At 40.7% G+C, this 21,917-nt stretch overlaps 2 protein-coding genes across 11 annotated transcripts; one reads left to right on the top strand and one right to left on the bottom strand.

Moving 5' to 3' along the window:
* Positions 1 to 54: 54 nt before the first annotated feature.
* RAMAC (RNA guanine-7 methyltransferase activating subunit) lies at positions 55 to 3,845 on the top strand. 2 transcript variants are annotated; one of them, XM_071754408.1, is made up of 3 exons: positions 55 to 132; positions 1,817 to 1,991; positions 2,722 to 3,845. In XM_071754408.1, exons 2-3 carry the CDS (start codon positions 1,825 to 1,827, stop codon positions 2,903 to 2,905), a joined length of 351 nt encoding a protein of 116 aa, XP_071610509.1. In that variant the 5' UTR covers positions 55 to 132; positions 1,817 to 1,824; the 3' UTR covers positions 2,906 to 3,845. The 2 variants fall into 2 exon arrangements, with proteins under 2 accessions (XP_071610509.1, XP_071610508.1); XM_071754407.1 differs by having other exon boundaries at positions 105 to 149.
* Positions 3,116 to 21,701, bottom strand: C11H15orf40 (chromosome 11 C15orf40 homolog). Of its 9 annotated transcripts, none has more exons than XR_011727976.1 (8): positions 21,546 to 21,701; positions 21,344 to 21,470; positions 20,130 to 20,257; positions 18,929 to 19,058; positions 9,220 to 9,514; positions 7,483 to 7,681; positions 6,967 to 7,106; positions 3,116 to 4,863 (listed from the first exon to the last, which is right to left on the bottom strand). XR_011727976.1 is itself a non-coding variant. In XM_071754406.1 (5 exons), exons 1-4 carry the CDS (start codon positions 21,618 to 21,620, stop codon positions 18,966 to 18,968), a joined length of 423 nt encoding a protein of 140 aa, XP_071610507.1. In that variant the 5' UTR covers positions 21,621 to 21,701; the 3' UTR covers positions 3,116 to 4,823; positions 18,929 to 18,965. The 9 variants fall into 9 exon arrangements, 4 of the variants coding, with proteins under 4 accessions (XP_071610507.1, XP_071610505.1, XP_071610504.1 ...); XR_011727973.1 differs by having other exon boundaries at positions 3,116 to 4,823; XR_011727975.1 differs by having other exon boundaries at positions 3,116 to 4,823; positions 6,967 to 7,103.
* Between the last annotated feature and the right edge of the window lie 216 nt (positions 21,702 to 21,917).

Genomic DNA, 21,917 nt, shown 5'->3' with positions numbered 1-21,917 from the left:
CCCGCCCTCCCCTCAGCGAGCCCCGGGGCTGGGGGCGGAGGCCTGAGGCGGGACCGCCCCGGCGGGAAGCGGCGGGGCCCGGCCCGGAAGAGGCGGGGAGAGGCGGCGGCTGGAGGCGGCTGACGGTGCAGGGTGAGGGGCTGGAGGAGGTGGGGGGCGGTTGTAAGGGAGGAGGAGGAGGAAGGTGGGAAGTCGAGACCCGCCGCCACGCTCCTCCTCCACTGATTTCTTCCCGGGGCGGGCTCCGACCGGAGCTGTGTGTGTTGGGGGGAAGGGACTCGCTGTGAGGGGACGGGCCCCGGCCCGACCCGCCGTGCGGGGATGAGGGCTCCGGCTGAGGGGAATCAGTCCCCTCCCTTGCTTAAGGCAGTTTTTGGCCTTTGGTGGAGGAAGGTGCGGGGTGTCCCCTGTTGCCATCCCCCGCGGGATGGATGCCGGTATGAATATTCCTGGTAACAAGGGGAGCAGCTCCCACTGCTCTGGAAGAAGCTGCGGTGGTGTGCGATGGGTCTCCAGGGCAGCTTTATTCCCTCCTCCCGCCCCGGCTGAGGTAGCCCCTGAGGACCTAAATCCCACAGAGACAATTCGTAGTGAAAATTATCCGGGTTAGCTCACTGCAAAAAAGGAGGATGAAGCCACTGAGCACCCTGACGGAATAAATCCTACAGCAGCTTCATAAGGTAGAAGGGGGAAGGCTGTGGATGAGATGGAGATCGCCAGACACTGAACTTTCTGAAGCTGATGAAAGGGTGTTCAGTCCACAGAAGGAGTACAGTGCTGTGTTCTTTATAAACATCCCACTAACTCACCCGAGTTCTAAGTTGCTCATGGGTAGACTGGGGAGAAGATTTGGGCTTGATGTTGCCTCCTTCCTCCCCTCCAGTTTACAAGGTGGACATTGGTCCTGCCTGCTAATTTTCAGGAGACAGCTGAAGAGTAGAATCTGAACGTTCAGATGGAGAGACCTTTAAATTACCCAAGGCTTGTTAAAACAGTAGGTGTAGAGCTTTTCTTAGCATCTGCTAATAGGGCCAGACTTACTGATGGACAGTGCTACATAGCACCATCTGAAGGGCAAATGTAAAGTAAATATCCAAGTAAATAGGAAACTAAGGCCTTAAACACAAATCCCACCAGAAGGGCATATTACAAAGTAATTTAACATCCTCTTGAGTGCTGTGCTTGCCCTGGATCAAGTTATTAACACATAAATTATGAGTAAGTCTGATGAGTTTGCTTTCCTGGCTATGCATATCTGTAGGCTTTACATTATATTCTACCTTAGCAAACTTTTCAAGGTGATTGTAGTAATGTTTTTCCTGTCAAAAATGGATTAGGAGTAGATTGTGAGTGCCTGCTGAAGAAATACTTCCTCTATAAATAACCTTCACAATGTCCCATATCTTTCTACCACAGCTTATCTGGTCTAGGTCTACCTTAATTGATTCAAAGATGCTGCTGTGTAATAGCTGACTATATTAGGTATTAATCGGAACTGAATTTCTCCTGTGTGGCTAAAGTTCTTTACAACTACTTCCAGTGTCTAGACAGATCAGGTTCTGCCTATATCCAGTATAGATGTCCAAACTGGAATTGCTTTCCATTAGAGATAATCTGTCCAGGAGAGTTATTTAGTCTTAGATCTTCTCAACTTAAGAGTCAGACATCTATGCTGCTTGCCCAAATCTTGACTGCTGGGTTAACCTGAGTGCAACTTTTCATTGTCCTTCATTTGGCCTAAGTGGATTTTGGTAGCTATTACAAGAGGAGCCTTCATACATTGATCAAACCACTGTTACTGTGTTAATATTTAAAGTTTTCAGAATGACTTCCTTGGTTGACACACCCTTGAATTATGAAAAGATGTTTGCTCATCGATTCACATCAGAGGATGGAGAATACCAAGAATATCTGAAGCGCCCTGCAGATCCCCCTCCTATAGTTGAAGAATGGAGAAACAGATCTGGTGGCAATCAGAGAAACAGAGATCGGTACTGATGTCTTTTTTTGTTGTTTTTTTTTTTTTAAATTTCGGTTGTTTCACAAATATATAGTTAAATGATAATTTATTTGAGAAGAAAGATAGTAGAAGTATCGTCTTGTTACTTAGGTAACTGTGTTTAAGACAAAGAGTCTTCTCTGAAAAGTAATGAGGTTTTACATTTTCTCTGTATTGATAGTCTAAGTTTTTGCATTGTGTATGAAAGTATTAAGAATTTGCTTTTTAGTAAGGAATAAGCTGGAACCACCAAACCCTTTTCCCTGGGATTTGGTACTGCTTAGCCAGGAAGGGCTTTCCCAGAGGGGAAAAACTGTTAAGTAGCTAAATTGTACTTAAACCTGCTTTCTCACACCTCTCCACCGTGAAGCTACTAGATTGAACCTGGCTTTGATAGCTAAAGATGTATCTTGTGATTCTTTTTCAGATGTATGGTCTGTTTCTGTCTGTATTAAAAGTTCCAGCAGCTGTGAATACTTTGTGTTAGGAAACAGACTGTCCATTACTTAGCAAATCGTGTGTTGGGTAGTAATAGGAAATGAATGAATTCTCTCAAATGACTGCAGATATATCTTCATCAGTTTGTCATAAAATCAGATAGCTGATTGAGTGTATAAGCATGGCAGTTTTAATGTGATTTGTGAAATTTAGAAATTGATTATCAGTTATCTTTTTAAAACCTGACAATTTCTGTGAATCTTTGATATTTCTTTTCAACACAGGTTTCAAGATGGTAGATACTTTAGAGGGGACAGATACAACTGGCAAGGTGATTACAGGTCTAATCAGAGGCCAGAAAGAAGTTGGGGTAATAACTACCAGCAGCACAGACAAGGACAATCATACTCCTCCCACTATGGACAATATGGCTACAACTCCTACAGCCCTCGTTACCATCCCTACTGATTCTTCTGCTTTGAAAGTGTAGTAATGCTATGTAACAAATTCTGTTTTTCTTATTTTTCCACAGTTTTTAGTTAACTGAAGAGTCAGTAGTACAGTCTGTTGCTGTTTATCTGTAGTGTAAATTGAAAAAGGGAATACCTTTTATGAATAATAGAAGCATATTATACAGAGTTTGTTTAGAGTCTGTAGATCTTAGATTAAATTTCTATCTTACTTTTTTGGTCTGAATACATAAAAGTACACTTGTTTTCTTCCATCACTGAGATTTCTCTGTTACTTTTTAGAAAACACAACAGGCCAGGGGAAAAGAGCTGTAGTTTGTGTGCAGCATGTAGCAGTGGCATATTGCCTTAAGAGTTATTTCTGAAAGTGACATACTGTGTCTTTCTTGGGAGAGAATTTCTTACTTTGGCTTTTGATAGTGAGAAAAAGCTCAGTTGGGTTTGAAATTCAGATGCCTGAAAGCTGAGAAGAGAGATGCTGTTACAGAAATATTTTATGGGGTCAGCATTGTGTCTGTTGACTCAACCACTGCAGTTTATCTGCAGTATTCCTCTTAAAACATGGTCTAAAAGTTGGAATAAAAATTAATGTAGTTTAAGTATGTATCTTCCCATTGTAGCAGTTCAGAGATGCACAAGAGTTTTACCTGAGAAATTATATCAGACACATGAAATTGTGTAATCTTAACACTTGTTGTATGCACAAAGAATTCTGGAATTCACATATCAGCAAAGCAGTAATAGTTTGATAAGAATTGTAATTAGTTTGTATTAAATAATTTGTCTGTGCTATAGAAGAAATTAACCATAATCAGTACTGTTCTATACACTTTTTCCATGAGAAAATACCATAGCTTTGCAGAGTGTTATTCAGTCCTTAGAATGTAAGTTCTGTGGGTTTTGAAGTAATCAGCACAATAAAAGTATAGTTCACATAAGGATGTTTTTGAGTTTTTCTGAAACCTACGTTTGAAACATTCAGAATAGCAACACTGTCACCAGGGTGAGAGCTGCACCAGCAGCAGTACTAACAGAGAAGTGTTAATACTGGACAGCTGTTGGTTAATTCAGAAGAATGGCCTACTCAGCTATAATCAAGAGGATGAGACACATCATGATTAATTAGGAGTCTAGAGTGTTAATCCACTGGCTTACATTCTACTGTAACAGGGTCAAAGCTTTTTATTTCACCATTTACATGATGAGCTAATTTGTATCAGGAGTGCAGTGCTTTTCTTTCTACTTGACATTTTCTTCAGCTGTTGTACAGAAACACAGAACCAGCCATGCTGAATGTTGGAAAAGTCATGACATGAGATAAGCAGTGCAAAGTAGCATCCTGATTTAAACCCAAATAGAAGTCAAAAGCACAGTCTCCCAGCTCTGAAGATGCTTTTAAGAGCTAAAGAGCACATTTAGAGCTTATCTTAGAAACACACTGTGATGCAAAAGTCATGGCACATGTATTTCCACCTACCTAATAAGTTTTTGTTTTCTGCTTTTCATATAATATTAACTCATACAGTTTTTAATGAACTTGTCCCTGAAGTATTTGCCTTGAATTCAGATGTTTAACCTTAGAAATCTTTTAGTGAGAAGTTTGGTTTTCCTAAAGGAGTTCTGGATGAAATGCACCCTTTTTAACCCTCATTTATGTGAAGGAGCTGTTAACACAGAGGGATCTAAGATCATGCAATGTTCTGTACACTATGGAGAGCCTGCAAGTTGGAATGGTGGAATTCCCTTTCAGTGCAGAATCACAAGCAAAGTGCCAGATATTCCAAACTCCCACCTCAAGGATCGAGTGCATCTCTGTCTTCAAAGAGCATGATGCTGCCAGCTATGCCAGGGAAGTCAGGCTGTGCCAGGATCTTCTTCCATACCATCTGGAGTAGCATCTCAGGTTGAAATAAAACCTGGCAAAAGGAACGGATTTTGTCTCATCTGTTGACTTTCCTGAAACCAAATTATTTTATTCTTAGTGCCATTCAGCTAGCGAATAAAGAATCAACTTCAACAAATTAGTACTTATCATAAAGTCCAATTTATTGTTTCTGTCAAGCTAAATAAAACCAGTAAGTGTTGCCTGCAGTTACGGTTTGTGCACTGTGGTGTGTTGGAGATGGCAAAACTGAGGCTGGGTAACTAACATTTGTAACTACAGAAATTATTTGCTTTTCTGTGCTGGAGATTGCAGGGTAAACATTTCAGTGTCTAGAATCTGACTTTAAGAGATTTCTTCTGTCTGACATTTTCTCAGACATCATTATTATAATGAATACAACAAAAAAAGGTTAAGTGTTATGTATTAAAAAATACCACACTACCAGGAGTTTAAACACCCTAAAAGTTCTAAATATGGCTGTTGCAGCAGTTCTAGATCCTGACCACATATAGCATTTTTGTATAGACTGATAATTGATACTGAAGAATTATCATGCTAAATTACAGGTGCTGTGGCCAACAACTCAGAACACTCACGAGATTTTATATAATTTCTTACCTAGCATTTGAAAATTGCTAAAGGCTTTCAAATCGCAGCTTGGCCAGTATATACTTGAAGGCAACAGAAAGTGCATAGAAAAAAAACCTCTTAGTGTGATTTATGAGATACAATTTTACAAGTGCTCACTGCTATTCAACCTCAATTTTATCCTAGCTCTGCAGCTGGGAACAGAAATGTGCAGACGTGCATTGAAAGGTTAGTTAGAAGCTGAACTACTTTCAAGAGACTCTCCAGTGCAGACCTGGAGACAAGCAACCTTTTTTTATATACATAAAATCAACATATACCTTCTAGAACGAAAAATATACTTAATCTTCTACTGTTTAGATATATTTGAATATATTTAATATCATACTCTTAATTTGGTAATAAATATTCTGATTAACCAAGAAATGTGTTCACATTTGCTTCTGATACCAAGACGTTGGAAAAAACATTACTTCTGTGTCAATTTTAAGCTAAGGTTTTGCCTGCGAGCACTCCTATTCCTTAGGGAAAAAAACCCCACAAGCCTCTGAATTATGCAGCCTGGGTGAATTTTGTTAGCTGATCCATGTTGAGAAAGTCACACCTTCTCGAACTGACAAACAAGAGGAGGTAGGAACATGGAGTAAGAAGGCAGGGAAAACAGTACTGCTCCTTCCAGCAGCTCCTGGCTGCCTTAGGAACAGTTTGATGAAACTGCACCTCCTTTGCCTTCCATTTTCCAATCAGGAAAGATCACTATAATCTGTCCTCTTGCCCCTGTACATTAGAAGCCAGCTATATAACCCTGTTTAAACTATGCACAGTCCTGATACTCTAATGACCAGGAGCTAAGTGAGATTATAGAGCAGATCAGGTTTCCCTGGAAGTACCTAGGAAACATGCAGCCTGATTCAAGACACATGGATGTAAATCCTGGAGATCAAACCAGAGTCCAGTGGCTCCAGCACTGCCAGGAGAGTAGATAGCAGCTGAACTATGGTGGTGCACAATGATCTTGCCTCTCAAGGGGATTATTTTCTCATTAGGCCCTGCAGGCTGGAATTTATTTTTGTGTTTACCGTGGCCTATATTTTAGTTCAGCAAGGCACGGACTGCACTTAGGGGTTGTCAGTCCTCATTTGCTTATGCAAAACAGTGTTGCCAAGGTGTTATTTCTCTACAGCTCACCCCCCGAGTTTTCAAATACTCTGCCCTGTTAGAATTCAAATTTATTACAAGAGGTGGTAAAAGTTGGTAAGAACTATGTTTTCCACTAAGGCTAAGAAGCACACAGCAGCCTAAATCACATCATTCCCTATCATTACCTTTTTTATTGTTTGTGACTAGCAGGAATACAAATTAAAATTGTCTTTTTTCTGAACACAGAGATGATTCTCTGTCAAATAATACTTCAGCAGCTGCCTCTTATCCATGAAAAAAAAAATCTTCAAAGAATTCAAGCAGGATTGTCAAAGTGAAACATGTTTCATGTTAAACGAATGATTAAGACTCTAAGCTTTTTCAAAGTTCTTGTTCAGTGAGAGGAAAGACAATGTGGCATTATAAATGTTAAAACACAAGCATACCATAAGATGTTTCACATAGCTTTTGGCCACCATGTTCCACGTTTACTGTGACCCGAGCTGATCAGAAGGCAGATGCTCTTCATCCAAAGTCATGTCTGAAGTTTGTTTCTGAAGAAATGCTTGAAATGGTAAATTCTCTACTGAAAATATATTCAAAAAACCAAAGTAACAGTAATAACTGTCAAATGTAACAAGCCCCAAATGATTCTTTTAACAAAATGATAATTATTTTTTCTATAGCAAAGGCCTGCTTTTTAAGTTTTACCCTTCTGTAGTCATCACATACATCATCTTGATTTATGAAGGCCACAGAGACCTAAACCAAAACACATATAAGAATATTGCTGCAGTGGTTTTACTGGCATGCACACCTAAATGTAGCATACAAAACCTCTGGAGTTTAGATCAGGTTAGTGCAAGAACTCTGGGCACGTTCTCCTCAGCACCAAGTGGGGGGGCACACACCCTCCTCTAAAACCCCAGCTAAACAGCTATAAGAATGTAAAGGAGCTTTACCTTAAACTGCCAACATGGGCAAATCCTATTTCTCCAGCCCTGCAGCTCAGGATATACTTCCATCAGCAGAATTATATTTTTCGTTGTTCTAAAATAAGATGGGAGTGGGAGGGTACGTTGTACAACCCAGGCAATGACAGGAAGGAGCACAGCTAAAGGAAAAATTGTTTCATGGCTGTAGCCTCATGTGTCCTCAACCCTGTAGGGGAAAATAAGTTTTAAGATCCGAATACTTGTTGTCAAGTGAAAGCCTGGGGAAAAGAGGAAAAGAAATAAAGGCAATAATAATAAAAAATAGTAATTCCTCCCTTGTCTACAGACTCCAGGGATCTTCTGAACATAAAACAAGCCAGCAGAACATGGAGCTGGGAATCTAGGAGTTAAGCAGCTCGCTCATTACATTGGCAGAGTTTAAGTCCTTAAGTAAGATGGAGAGATCCAGGGGATGATAAACAAATAGCTATTGGTCACATATCCTGCAGTCCGGGTAAATCCAATTGAAGGATGTCTTTAGACCTCACTAGCAGGACTTTAGTTTTTAAGAGACAAAATGGATTTAGTGCTAGGTAATAAAAGATCAACCTAATCTTACTTCCATTTCATTAGACATGTTCTCACTACTGGCCTAAAAATGTTTTTTAAACCTTGTACTGTTTTCACTCTCTCCTTCCAATCACCATGCAGGCATCAGGATATTTATTTCAGATCTGTTTTAGTATTCTTCATCTTCTTGAACTCTCCTGAAGACAAGACCTTTTAAAGCTACTTTAAAATTCTAAAAAGACAACTTTGCTGCAGTGCCACTCATTCTACCTGAACTAAAAAGAAAGTTAAAAGGAACGAATGTTTTCAAAGACAAAACCAGACACTCATGTCAATATCCAGCTCAGCTACAAACCACTTCTAATGCTTCTGTGTCTCAGCATTAGAACAGTGCTTCAGTAGCACAGTGGCTAAGTCTGCCCTGTTTCCCCCTCCTGTGCTCTGTATTTTGGCTACGAATCCTCCCAGGCAGGGGCTACTCCATGTAAAGCACAGGTATAACAATCTCAGCTGGGGTCTTAATTTCTTTGCTGATTTTACCATATTTTTTTAAAACTAAACCCCAAACCATTACAGATACCATGAAGGCAGTGACCTGATTTAAACACTGCCTTTATGTTACTCTTTAGTTATATAGCACAGTATTTAGAAGTGTCTAGCTGGGATTCTGTGACTTCAGGCTCACAAAGCTAAACCTGCACTACATAGTGATTCTAATCCTAGGGATGTATTAGAAAAGCCCTTAAAATATAAATAGCATAAAGGCAGCCTCATCACAGCAAAGACATATAGGTTGACCATTTTGATGGTTAACACTGAATTACAGAAAGGTGAATTAAAAATGAGGAGGCAATCTCTACAAGCTAGATTCTACCTCAATAAAACTTGTGATGGTTGCCATATTGAAAATATTAATTTATATTCAATTGAACTTTAAAAAAATAATGAACACACCACAGAATCATGGCAAGAGTGAGAAATAATTTTAGTTCAAAGTACTAGAATTACATTCAAATTTCAAAAACATTAAAGTTGCTCTTTGCACCTACAGCAAAAGGAAGGAAAATACAGTGGCAAGGGGAGGAGTAGACAAGGCAGCTATGATGAAAGAGGGGAGGCAGTGGTGCAAGAAAAGGAAAAAGAGGAATCGAGCAGCCATTGCAACAAACGTGTGCCTGAAGGTGAAATACAAACCTGGTTAAAATCCATTTCTGATTGATGAGAACTAGAAGACAAAAGATGGCATCACAGTTCCTTGGCAAGAAAATTCCTCCAGATGGCATCTATTTCTCATTAATGCTCTGGGGGAGGATCCTAGACATCCCAATAGGTCCCATTGTGACTTCGGATTCCAAGCTGTCCACAAACTCAGCTGCTCTTTGGCTCAAGTCCCCTTTTGGTGCACATGCAGATGGCATTCAGCAGAGCCACAGGATATCAGCTGATGAAAGACTTCTGGCTTATTTTCTCTCCCATTACATCACACCTCCTAAGTTTTAAGAGGCAGAAGCCCATCTGTAACCATGCTACCCAATACATAGCTCAGAAAATCCTCTCAGGCTCTTTGTTTTCTGCTACTAGAACAGAAACTTTAAGGATTGCTAGAAAACACAAATTGTAACATGAAAAAAGACAGGAAAGCTTAACAAGTGAATTCAGCTCACTTTTGTTTATTCCCACATCTCAAAGTGAACATCAAAATGACCAAAACACCAGTCCTGAGTAAAACCATACCAAATATCTGCATCATGGTTTCATATGGCAAAATCAGATCAGGGGTTTAAACAAGTCTCCAAATGGAAAAATCTTTGTTCCCTGTCCACCTCCTGGCTCTTTAATCTGCTGTGGTGCAACCATACCATCATCCCATCCCTCCTTACACAGAGTCTCTTGTTGGGTTTGAGGTTTTTTTTTGTCTGTTCTAATTTTAGATGAATTGAGTGGCAGATTTTCCATGCTTCCCTCTGGAAGCTATTATCTGGAGCTCTTTGCCAATTCCCTCTATTTTAACAATGCCTTAAATATGGGACCTCTTCCACCTCTTCAGCTGTCTAACATCAGCAATGGATTTACTACTTTGGGACAGCTTCATTGTGGAGTAGCATGTAGCAGGGACCTTACAGTATTTTTGTCTGCAACACTTGGGATAAAACAGGCTCAGTTAGAGACCCTAGGAACCTTACAGTGCTAAAAACTACTGAGATCTCTGCTGAGCTTCCCTACTATTGCTTGCAAGAGAAACAAGTAGAGTTTAATATGGCATTCTCATAGTTAACTACACAAGAGTGCCTTAGTTGCAACACCTGAGAGGAGGTTATTTCACAAACCAATATGACTAGGTGATAAAAATTCACTGACAGCTCACTAGGATTTGTCTGGGTTGAGACAGACAGGGGCAGAGACCACTGTGGACCCGAACACAAGCAAAGGGTTCAAAGAGTAGAATTTATTTGAATTCCTATGAATTAAACTGCTAAATAAACCATATGCTTTACTGTGAGCATAGCAGATATAAACACATAAGAGCAGTCAGTCCATTGCAGCATGCTGAGAGCCTAAACAAACGTTGCAATGCACGAAGGATTTTGTGCCTGTAACATCTGCATTGCAACGGGGGTGGGGAAGTGCCACGCTGGGTCTGCTCTGGATCTGAGGCTGATGATGTCCCTCTGATGTCCCTCTGATGTCCCCGTGACACTGCTGGCCCGCAGGCAGAACTGGGGAGTGCACAGTTTGGTAACAGGGTTGATTATCTGCTGCCAGATGATAAACTGCAGATTCCCATGCAGTCAGAGCAAGGACTTCTATTTTAACTGGCAGAACACCACAGCAGAGCCACTGATCTGTTCCTACGGTTTTAGTTAATTCAATAAATTGTTTACTTTTACTCCGATCCAAGGCAAATTAACACATCACTTCAGGTTAAGATAAGCAATACATCCTGAATGCTGACACAGACCAGAATGTGATTATACTAAAATCAGTTTATACATCCTCTTCATTGCCCCATTGTCAGGAAACTCCACTATACGCAAGGAAGTAAAGGAATAAACCAAATTAACTAGAGTATGCTTAAGAAACAATTCAAATGGGTATTTTGATCCATCTTTGTAACCTTCTAAGAGCTTTCAAATTTTTATGGCTTTAAATTATAATGATTTTGACACAAAAAATTTTTTCCTCCGCAAAAGGTTTTACCAGGAAATTGAAAAGCTGAAGGAAAACGAAATTGCATTTTTCACATTTGTTATGAGCCTATTCCAACTGTGCAGAGGGACATTTGCATTTATCATGCTTAGCCTGCTCTCTTCAAATGCTCTCCTCCAGTTTGGACTGGAAGCACTGTGTGTTAAAGGATCATTAACCAAAGTCATGCACATCCCCTCTCCCTCTCAAATGAGCATGGTAAGCACTGCAACAGGCAGAGAGATGCTGTATAATCAGGGTCCAGCATAGACCTTGTGACTCGTGCAAGACAAAGTCGACAGATTAAACCACCCAAAAGAAGTATTTTTCCCAAAAACATGCCCATCTCAAAGAAAGGGCAAGGCTACAGCCTGGCAGCTGCTGAAAGGCTCCTTGGAGCTGCTCTGTCTCAAACACAGAATCTGCACACACAGAGCCCTGGCCCTGTGGGCCCCTGCCACCTTAAGTCTTAGCACAACCAATTTTATTACCTGGGTTTTAGAGAGATAGTGTTCTTATCCCTTGTGTTTACACAAAGTTTCAGCCACATAACAGGAGCTTTACACTGTGAACACATTATGAAAAAGGATAGAAGACAAACACCACCTTACACTGGCTCACACAGATCATGATGTTGGGACTGAGTGTTTCATGGAACAAAGGGCTGGGGCATAGAGCTGTTTCATTAATGGTTTCACATTACCACTTTCTAAAAATTTTTGAAATGAGTTGTAACACTGGCTGCAGAGATTTATAAAGCATGGTGAGAGTTACACCAAGGTATATGGAAAAACTGCTTTCCTCAGGAATATGGAGACATATTCCTGTCTTCAGGCACTAAATATAGTATCTCTGACTACTAAATGCAGTCAGATGCAATGTACTTCCAAAATTACAGAAAACTTATTTTTTAAACTGAATTAATTCATGTTTAGTTCCTCCCACATTAACCTGTATCTTATATGGCACAGAGGGGGTGATCTATGCCCCAGCAATTTGGAAATCATTTCAGGCTTCTCTTTTTGCCACAAAAGAGAGGAACGAAGTGCTGGGGTAGTGAAGAAAACTGAACAAGATTTTCATCTACTTCCAGGAGTCTCCTGATCTGCTTTTAAATCTTTTTCCATTACTATTTAATGGTATTATAATTACTGTAAGTCTCTAGTGATCAGAATAACCACAAAACAAATACAACCTTGATTATGCTCTTATTATTATTTGAATTACAGTGGCAACAAGAGACTTGAAGCATGCATCTCCACGAACATTTATCTAATCCAGAATGAGAATTTGTAGGTTATTACAAATAAAGACCCAGGAAAAAGGTACAAACAGTAAGACTGCTGTATATTGTTTTATGTTCTTAGTTTCCTGCTTCAGACATCTGTGACATTCCTCTTTGGAAAAGATCCAGTCCTTCACGACACTGGACACAAAGATGATCAGCCCTTCTAGTCTTCAGTATTGGCACAAGCCTTACTCTTCTCAAAAATCCTTAAATACAGCTTTCTCCCCTGCTACCAATCTGACACACCCAACAACCTTGTTACTCCTGTGCTGCCAAACCTGCCTCCAGTCACTTTGTTTTTGCAACTAAGAAGTCCCAGATTTATTAATCCTCTAAAGCTGAACAGGCATGTAGCAGGAGACCAAAGGCTCCTCTGTGTAGAAAACACAATTTTGGAAGAAACAAAGACAGGCATCTCTTCTGCTGTTTGCAGACAGTAAAGCAAAATAAAACAAGTGTTTGATTTACCCTCTCACATACTACACAATTGAATAAGTTAATCAGAAGACCTGATTTTACCATTCCAGTGATTTCCTTTAAGTCTTGAAGTGTCATCTCCTTTTAGTATTTGTGTTGGTATTTCCTCAGTGGAGGAAATTAATACAGCAGAGGGGCTGGGTCTAAAGTTCAGAGATGAAAGGGGGTGATGATTGGTATGAAATTCTCCAGGTAAAATTTTCTCTTCTCATTAGAGACTTAACACTTCCTTTTCTGACATAGAAATAGAAGTGTCTCATATTTTGCAACAATTTTTAACACAGTCCACAGTTTCCCCTGCAGAGCAAACTCTCATTGTACCCACTAACCTGAATGAGCTTTTCTGGCAGCAGTTCCTCCCACTGCAACAGGCTGGAGGTTGGTCTTGAAGGGCTGCCAAGGTAGTGCATGGAAACCTGTGGGAGACTTCACAATACCTTGGAGAAAGCTCTGCAGAGAAGACCCTGGGAGTTGCATTTGGCCGACTCTTGTGTCAAGAAAATGTGCCAGCCTCTCACAGCAGTTACATTGTGCTAGTCCTGACTTGCTGTGAAGGATAATAGTTCAGTTCCAAAAATTAAAAAATACTGGCAAACTGTAGCTGCCTTTGTAGAATTAAGTGAGATGGGAATGCAGAATAGATGAACTTGTTATGAGCAGCTCACCAACTTCTCCATTTAAATTTGTATTTTAACCCATACAAATCTAAATAACAGCATCAGCAGATGCTCTTTCTGTATTACACATCAACAGCCCTTACATGACTCTACTATTTCAGATGAATCTTTCAAAAAAATTTCTGATATGGGATTTAAGGGCTCAGGATTCACACAAAGAGGGCCATAGGTAATATCCTTTTCCCATCTAGATTAACAGATTGCAAGTAAAAAAAAAATAATTGATGAAGTTATATTGATTATTATTAGATTTACAGCCTCTGAAAACATTACAGTTTTTTTCCCCACTCTGAAAAATGCTAAACAGCAGAGCAAATGCTATGAAATACCTAGAATCTTTCACACCCTCTATTCTGTGCACGTTCCTCTTCAGCAGAGCTTAGGTAGACATGCAGCAAATACTTCCAATAATCCAAACAAAATTGCTCATAGCACAATAAACTACCTTCGATCAATGTAAATTATTCCCTTTCCCCTATCTGCTCTCCCCACGTTTCATCATTATAAGCTGAGCATATTTTTTAATTTTTTAGCAAAAACTCCTGGGTTTGCTTCAGTAGCTGAACCTGAACTCAGCAAGGAAGTAGCTGAGCAGAATCAGACATTCTCATTAAGCAGAATTAGCCAAGTGCAAATTGCCTGGCTGATTCCCTCTATGTATTAGCATTTATATTCAGCTCGCGATGAGCTTAATCAGGTTTTTGAAACAAAAAGAAAAAAATGCACCCAAAACCCATAAACCTATCAGGTTTGTCTGAAACAGATTGTACTTCCATTGTAATAAGGCAGTTAAAAAACTGAAGAAAATTGTCTGCTCAGAAGTCTATCTTAGCAGCTAACAGCAATCTTTCCTCATAGCAGGAACATGACCTCACATACGTGCCAGCTGATTGCTGAAGGTAAATCTGGAAGGGACAGCTTTGCCCTCTGATTGCAAACACTATATCATAAGGTCTTTTTTCTCCCTTCCACAGTGAATGCATCTCAATGAGCTGTCAGGCCCAAGAAACAGAAAAAGAAATGCAGCAGCATCTAAAGAGATAAGCTTCAGCAACAATGCTGATGCAAAACTAAAGAGCAGAAACAACCCCAGAGAGCCTGGTCCTGCTGGAGGTCCCATACCTGAAACAGCAGCAGCAAAACTGAACATGAGAAGCAGGAAGAGGCCATAAGAACCCAGGGCCCAGAGATGTCAGGAATGTGGCTGCTTGAGCTGAGCATGTGTTCATGTGTGGTAATATTGATACTACATTTAACTCTGCAGACCTCCTAGACATCAGAAGAGAAGGAAAAACTGTGTAAATTTTAGGACAAGCTATTGAAAGTAGGACTGGTAAAAAAAAAAGGTTCCAAGGAAAAAGGTTGCTTTACAAAATTCAATGTTACCACCACTTTTGGACAGAGTATGTCCTAAGTATGCACCAAGTGTGTCCTCACATGTATCGAGAGCCTTGATGGTTTTTATAAATTACAAGTCAATGCATCCTGGTTTGCAAAACACTACAGCAATGAAAACTGGCAAAAAACCCCATCATGCTGCAGCTCTTCCCATGTGCACTGCACCTGTTTTAGGCAACAGAAAAAAGGCAACTTAATGACAATCAACTCAGAATTACACTTTGTAACCCCAGTTACTCTCTTAAGACAGAAAACTGCTTTACCTGAGCAGCCCATATGAGGCTTTGACCCTCTGCTGTTCATTCCAGCATTATTTTCTCCTCAGGTCCATGGTTAACTGTTCTCTTTACAGCACGTTTCCATAGTGACCCACTGCTAAACTGATACTGAATGTTCTCCACTTGCCTTACTTCACACTTGAAAACTCAAAACATTATTTAAATAATATTCCAAAAACTGAGCCTCAATCTGTGGTAAGGTGGTATGGAAGACTACTTAATCACTTTAACTTCCCCAGCTCTTGAAAACAATGCAAAAACAAATAAATGCAGCATTAACAGATGAAAACACAATTCTTCATGGTTCACTAGCAATTACTTGTAAGCTAATGTGCTAAAGACCAAAAAGAAATTAATTCCCAGTACCTTTGAGAAGTATCAGAATTCTCCTTCGATGCAAGTATTTAATTTCTCCAGGAGTTTTTTGACTATTTATTGTGTCTTGGTTACATTAACAGCATTTTGCCACGAGTGCAGCAGCCTTCCTAGAATATAATAACCAAGATATCCTTTACACCAGCATAAAGCACTGTGTTCCCAGAAAGAGACAGGCAATCACATTTTTATAAAAGCTAATGTGGCATTGAATCATCCTCCTGAAGAAAAAGACTAAAAACATTAAGAGGGGAATATCGTAGGCTGAAATAAAAAATTTAGAAAATTTAGAAAAGGGACTCAGCTGGCTCAGGATTTACATGTGCACGTGAACAGTATGAGAGGAAACACAGGGCAAGACATGTGAAGTAATGAGCAGAAAGATCAGGTGTATCTATCTTCCTGCAGGCTGAGAGAAGGGAGATATTAAACTGTGCTTTCTGATAAATTGCCACTGCCAGTTATTGACAAAGTTGTCAATTATACAGGACTATTTAGACTGATGATACCTGAAGAAATGGGATTTAGACACACTTGGGACTCAGAGGAGAGACAGGAATGTGCTGCAGATGATAAATAAAGTGGATTGAAAGTAAATGAGGAAAGAGGGCAGTTCTGGAGTATATAATTAAGCATCCATAATTAGTGTATTAGAGTACTGCAATGAAATCATACACCTATTTTCAAAGGTGGAAAACAAATCTAAGAAAGTAAATATAACAGAGTAGATGAAAGACCAAGAATATCATAGGACTGATTCAGGCAGAATTTATTCACATAACTTCTATTTTTCTAATTTCTAAATAACTTAGTTATATAAAAAACACACTGACTGCCCTGATCCATCAGCAGTACAACACCATTAGACAAGTTTTACTGACACTGGTCAGACAATGCATTAGGAAAAGAGGACAGTGCTTGAATCAACAGTAGGATTTCAAGTAGCTGAGTAGCTAAGCCAGTCATCTATTTCAGTCTTAATAGAGACAGGGCACTACTACCAGAACTTAATTTCCACCCTTCTGCTTTAATTGCTACTATGGCTTCCATCTGTTGTGTCTTTTTTACAGTCACTGAGGCTTCAACCAAGTCATGTCTTGAGCAAGAGAAGCTCGGGCTTCAACACGAGCCTCCAATATTTCTGCTTCCTAAGAAGCAATACTAAGGAACAGCCAACTGCATCAAGTTTGGAAAAATTACTGTATGATGGCTGAACTGGGCAAATTAAAGTGATTCTTAAATGCTCATTAGAGTCCAGACAAAAGAAAAGCTTGGCTAAGTAGAGAATCCTTATTACATGATAAGCTTCCCCCCTCCCCCAGCTTGTCAATGCAACAGAAAACAGGAACAGGAACTCAAGAAGGAGGAGGGCACAGTGGTTGTTTTCCCAAAAACTAATAAACTCCCTAGCTGAACAGTACTTGTCTCCTGATTGACAAGTGATGAATTTGACAATATGCCTGGCTCACACTACATAAAAATGACAGTCTAATGTGCAAAAAGCCCCTTTTTGTCTTCAAGTTACTTTTACCAATTAGGAAGAAAAGCTGCAGAATGCCAGCTGTAAGTGTTCAGGAAAGGTAAAACCTCTCAAGCAGAAGCTATCAAAGACTAAAGCAGAACATGTTGACAAGACAGAAGAAACTAAAAGATTAAATTGGCTATTGTTGTAGATAATCACCTGCCTACCCAGCTCCTCCCCCAATCCTGGTCTGAAGCCATGGGAGTGTTTCTGCAAGACATGGTACCCCTCTACTGGGCAAGAAAGATGAAACAGCAAGGAATGATGAACCAAAGCTGAACAATGGAACAAAAACATCCTGCACAGACTGAAAAGCATAGGTAAGGAAAGGCAACTGAGGCAATGTATGGCTGACTGAAAGCCTGAGAAAATAAGGAGCCAGGATGCAAAATGTGAAAGAAGCAGCATTCACAGTTTAGATTTCATGCTCCAAACCCTGTCCAAACAGGAAAGTAACATTTTTCATAACATCTCTGAAACGAGTCACCTTGAAGGAGCTGTCATCCTGACAAGCACCAGTTCTCTAATTCTAAAAACAATTATTGCAATATTTAGGATAACAGGAAGAGGAAAGAATTCCATAAAGCAAAAAGATTTTTGTCCATGAAAAAAATGAGCCAAGAGGTCTGCACTGCATGAAACTGGTAAAGAAATTCAGCTCTAATTTATGCATTCATAACATTGTTTTCCAGGAGGACAAACCTTAAGCAAACCTTCAGAGCTGTTTTTCTGTTTCACTTGAGGCATTACATATATACATACATATATTTTTAAAATATGACAATCATGGTCAAGATAGCACACTTGCAGGCATCAACAGTGATGGAGATGGAAAAGCAAACTCCTGCCAGAAATGTGGCCATATCACATACATTTTTGGGAAACACTAGCTAAATTTCACTGGTCTCTGAAGGGTGATAAAGATAGAAGCTAAGCCTTCTTTTCATTAGCCCTGAGATTTCAGTATATTTGCCATTCTGTTTCACACTTCTTGTTCTGTTCTCCATATGACTCTGCTTGGTTCTTTATGATACTACTCATTGTCACACCAAGGAAAAGACTGCAGAAAAAGCCCTGTTTGAAAACATTCTAATAAGTGACTTCTAGGAAACACAGAACAAAATTTGGTAGTAGTTTTTGCCCCTTTTATTAAAAACAGTCATTACACTTGACATACATTTGGCAAAGGTACACGATTTTATCTCTACTTTTCAGGAAACTAATTACAAAAGTGGCACTTTGTACACGATTATTAAGTTCTCTGTCAGTTTTTCATATTGCAATCCAATCTTGTTTGGATTGTCTAGCTGATTCTGCTTTTAGCTTGCCTGTGTGATCAGCAGTATACTGGCTTCACATATGCTTATTTCAGATGCATGTATGTGCACGTAGTCCAAAACAGCCCCCAGTACCTGTTGCTACCTATGGAAGAGAACATTCCTAAACCATTTGTTTAGGAACTAGGAGGGAGGACAAATCTTATTGACTGGAAAGTAAACTCTCCAGAGGGGAAAAAGGTCTCTAGTGACAGAAGGAGACACAGAGGTTCACTAGAAACGTAATGAAACCTACACAAAAACTTCAATTATGCAGCAGATATATTAACAAGCAGGGTAAAGAAATACTTGCCACTATTCCTTACCCACATCCTCAACAGGACCATGTTTACATAAAAAAAAAAAAAAATCATCATTCCATTTACCAAGATGCATTGTCCCATCTCCCACTCTTGTTTTAGGTCAACTGGAAGCTTCTTTTTTCAGTTTTTCCAAAATCTCATCTGGTGTCATGGGTGCCAAAATCTTCACCACTTTTTCACGTGATTTACCACCCTGGTTAAGACACACACACACAAAAATCTTACAGAGAATCACCACCAAATACAAAATACACCAAAAAATCTCACTGTAACATCCTTTTTAGTCATGTGAAAGGCAGAAAACAATGTCTTACCTACTCTCCTTTTAAAATTGGATACAGAACCCAGAGAGCATGCCCTCTTTTTATAGGCTAGAATGAAAAGTGAGGAGTGATGTTCACAAGTCCCTTGTACCATCTAGAAGCAAGACTAGAACTGATTTGCATTTTTGTTTTTAAATAGTGTGTGTGTGCATATATATATATATATAAATAGTTATGTTGTATAACTGTGCTTCAAATCTTTCTTCAGAGTTTTCTCCCACAGAGTGTTAGTTACTCTTAATCTGAGTTCTCAGGATGGTAACATCAACTACATGAAAAAATTTCTCTCCATTTACAATCTAAGAGACATTCAGATTCATACAGCAGGTTTTGAAATATTACTGACCTGGTTTTGTATTACTGAAAAAAAAGGGCTGGTGGCATACCTGCAACCTCATATCATACTGCCTGAAGACACAACATTGCTAGTATCCAGTAAAGCATGGGAAACAAGTTGCTGTTATCTGCAAAAAGTTTGAAAAGCCCACAAGGGACATCCTGAAGTGGGAAAAAGTCCTTACCATACAGAAAAGTAACATGAAATTTAAAATTAGTAGTATATTTTTGAAGCTGTCTAGCCCTCTGATGATGAAAATCAAGGCCCTTGAACAGAAAGCTGGTAACTTCACCTTTATACTGGATCATTTCCTATCAATTTCTGGATTTGTATTGATTCTGTTGATGTTAGCACTTATCATAACACAAATAGCACACAGAAGAGAAACAAGCACCAAAAATCACTTGCTCTTCACACATAGCAGACCAGGATAAAAAAAATAAAAATAAAAAATCAAAGGCACCTATAAAACACAGACTATATCATAATGCTTTACTGAGAAAAAAACAGCTTGTGAAAAACAAACACTAGCATACACTCAAAATCTTGACTTTAAACTGCAGCAGGGAAAGGCTGAAAGAAAACAAACAAACAAAAGAAGTACCTTCTCTAAAACAACTTCACTCTTCTTCACTTCTAGAAGCTTAGAGAGGTAGCGACACAGCTCTGCATTTGCCTCCCCTTCTGATGGAGGTGCAGCAATAGCTACACCTACTGCCTCAGCTGTCACATCTATAACAAATATTTTAAGGATTTTATGCTTGAATTACTAAAAATATCTGGTTATTTTATTGTAAAAATTAATGTTTATGCTTTCAAAAGTATTGTAATTTAAAACCAAGTAAATGTCTGGGTTAGCAAGTAGCAATATTTTTACACTTCACAATTTTAAAGCTAAAACAGGCAGTTCAAAGACAATTTTCTGATCCCAAGAACAGCGAAGCCTTCAGACTTGTATCAGTGTACAGCCATGAATTATGTTTTTCTCATAACCAGGGCACTTTTCCAAGCCCCTCTCTAGGCTGTCCTAGAGATGACAAAGGCGTAATCCAGCTTGGCATCATGTAGCAGAATACAAATCAGGTTATCCCACAAAAAAAAAAAAACAAAAAAACAAAACCCACCATCCCTAAATCTGCCCAGAGAATGACACAACCACCACCAACTTCCCTGTGCTGCCAGCTGAGCCTGGGTACTCTCCCACAGCCCAGGGCAGTCCCGCACACCCTTGAGTTAAAAACAGCTCGGATTGGTCAAGCCCAGACTCGCAGAGGGAGAGCACCTTTTATTATTTCAAATTTCCGTAGTTCAAACAAAAGCGCTCAGCCTTCTGGGGTACGGAGAGCACCCACCAAATCCCACAGCCCATCCGAGCTGCCCGTATCCTATGTTTGCTGTTCCTCCTGACAAAACCTTTATCCAGCGGGATTTACCTCGGGCTCGCTGCACCACCTGGCGTCACCCACAGGAGGGGAACGGCAACGAGCGGCTCCGGGATTCTTTTGAGAACAACGTGGAGTTACCGGCTTTACTTTTCAGATTATTTTGAATTTATTTATTTATATTTTAAAACTTGGGGGATAAAAATAAGCTGTACAACTTGTTAGGAAAAACAACTGTCCCACCTCGTTCCCGTTACCGCCCGTAGCTCCCAGAGGGGGAAGAGCCGCCCGTCCCGCGCCGTTTTCACCCGAGGTGACCAGACCCTTCCCAGCCCCGCACCCTGCCGCCTCTCCCCGAGGAACATAAACTCTCCCGTGACTCTCTCCCGGCCGGCAGCCCCTTCCCGGGCCGGGGAGGCCCTCCCGCAGCACCCACCTGTGACTGCGCTGCACCGGGCGCCGGGCTTGGCGCGCACCGACACCCTCACGCAGCCATCACCCGCCGCTACCACCGGTCCCGAAGCGGCGCCCGAGTCCGCCGGTCCCTTCCCGGCTCCTTTTCCCTGAAAGAGAGGAAGAGGCGCGGTCACCCCGAGCGCCCTTTACCCACCCGCCCGCCCTGGGCCCCTCTCCCGCACCTTTCGGGGCATGGCCCCGCCGCCTCCCCGCACCGCTGCCCGCAGCAGCCGACGGCAGCCGGCGAGGACCAACATAGCTCTACTCAGCCCTTCCGGCAACACCGTTCAGCCCCGCCCCCCCCGCAGCTGCGCCTGCGCCGCGGGAGCCCCCGGTACCGCCCAACCCGCCTTGGGCCGGACAGAACCGCCACCACACCCCGCCTGCCTCGGCTGGGAAGCCCCGCCCAAAGGCCGCACGGAGCTGAACTACACAGGGCGTTTCAGACGCTGTGTTTTGAGCCTTGAGGGCTGCACGGCCTCCCAAGAGAAATCCGCGCCGAGAAAAGAGGAGGTGTTGGTGTTCTCCTGATCTCAAATGATTATTTTACTCTG

Source organism: Heliangelus exortis, chromosome 11 (assembly GCF_036169615.1).
Source record: "Heliangelus exortis chromosome 11, bHelExo1.hap1, whole genome shotgun sequence".
Lineage (NCBI taxonomy): Eukaryota > Metazoa > Chordata > Aves > Apodiformes > Trochilidae > Heliangelus > Heliangelus exortis.
The sequence above is the reverse complement of the archived record's forward strand: the minus strand, read 5'-3'. Positions and strand labels throughout refer to the sequence as shown.

Coding starts and splice junctions, on each gene's coding strand:
- RAMAC (XM_071754408.1), top strand. CDS start 1,825: ATGACTTCCTTGGTTGACACACCCTTGAATTATGAAAAGATGTTTGCT. Junction 1,992..2,721: donor AATCAGAGAAACAGAGATCG/GTACTGATGTCT, acceptor TTTTCAACACAG/GTTTCAAGATGGTAGATACT.
- C11H15orf40 (XM_071754406.1), bottom strand. CDS start 21,620: ATGTTGGTCCTCGCCGGCTGCCGTCGGCTGCTGCGGGCAGCGGTGCGG. Junction 21,471..21,545: donor GCGGGGCCATGCCCCGAAAG/GTGCGGGAGAGG, acceptor CCTCTCTTTCAG/GGAAAAGGAGCCGGGAAGGG. Junction 19,059..20,129: donor GTGAAGTTGTTTTAGAGAAG/GTACTTCTTTTG, acceptor TGTCTTAACCAG/GGTGGTAAATCACGTGAAAA.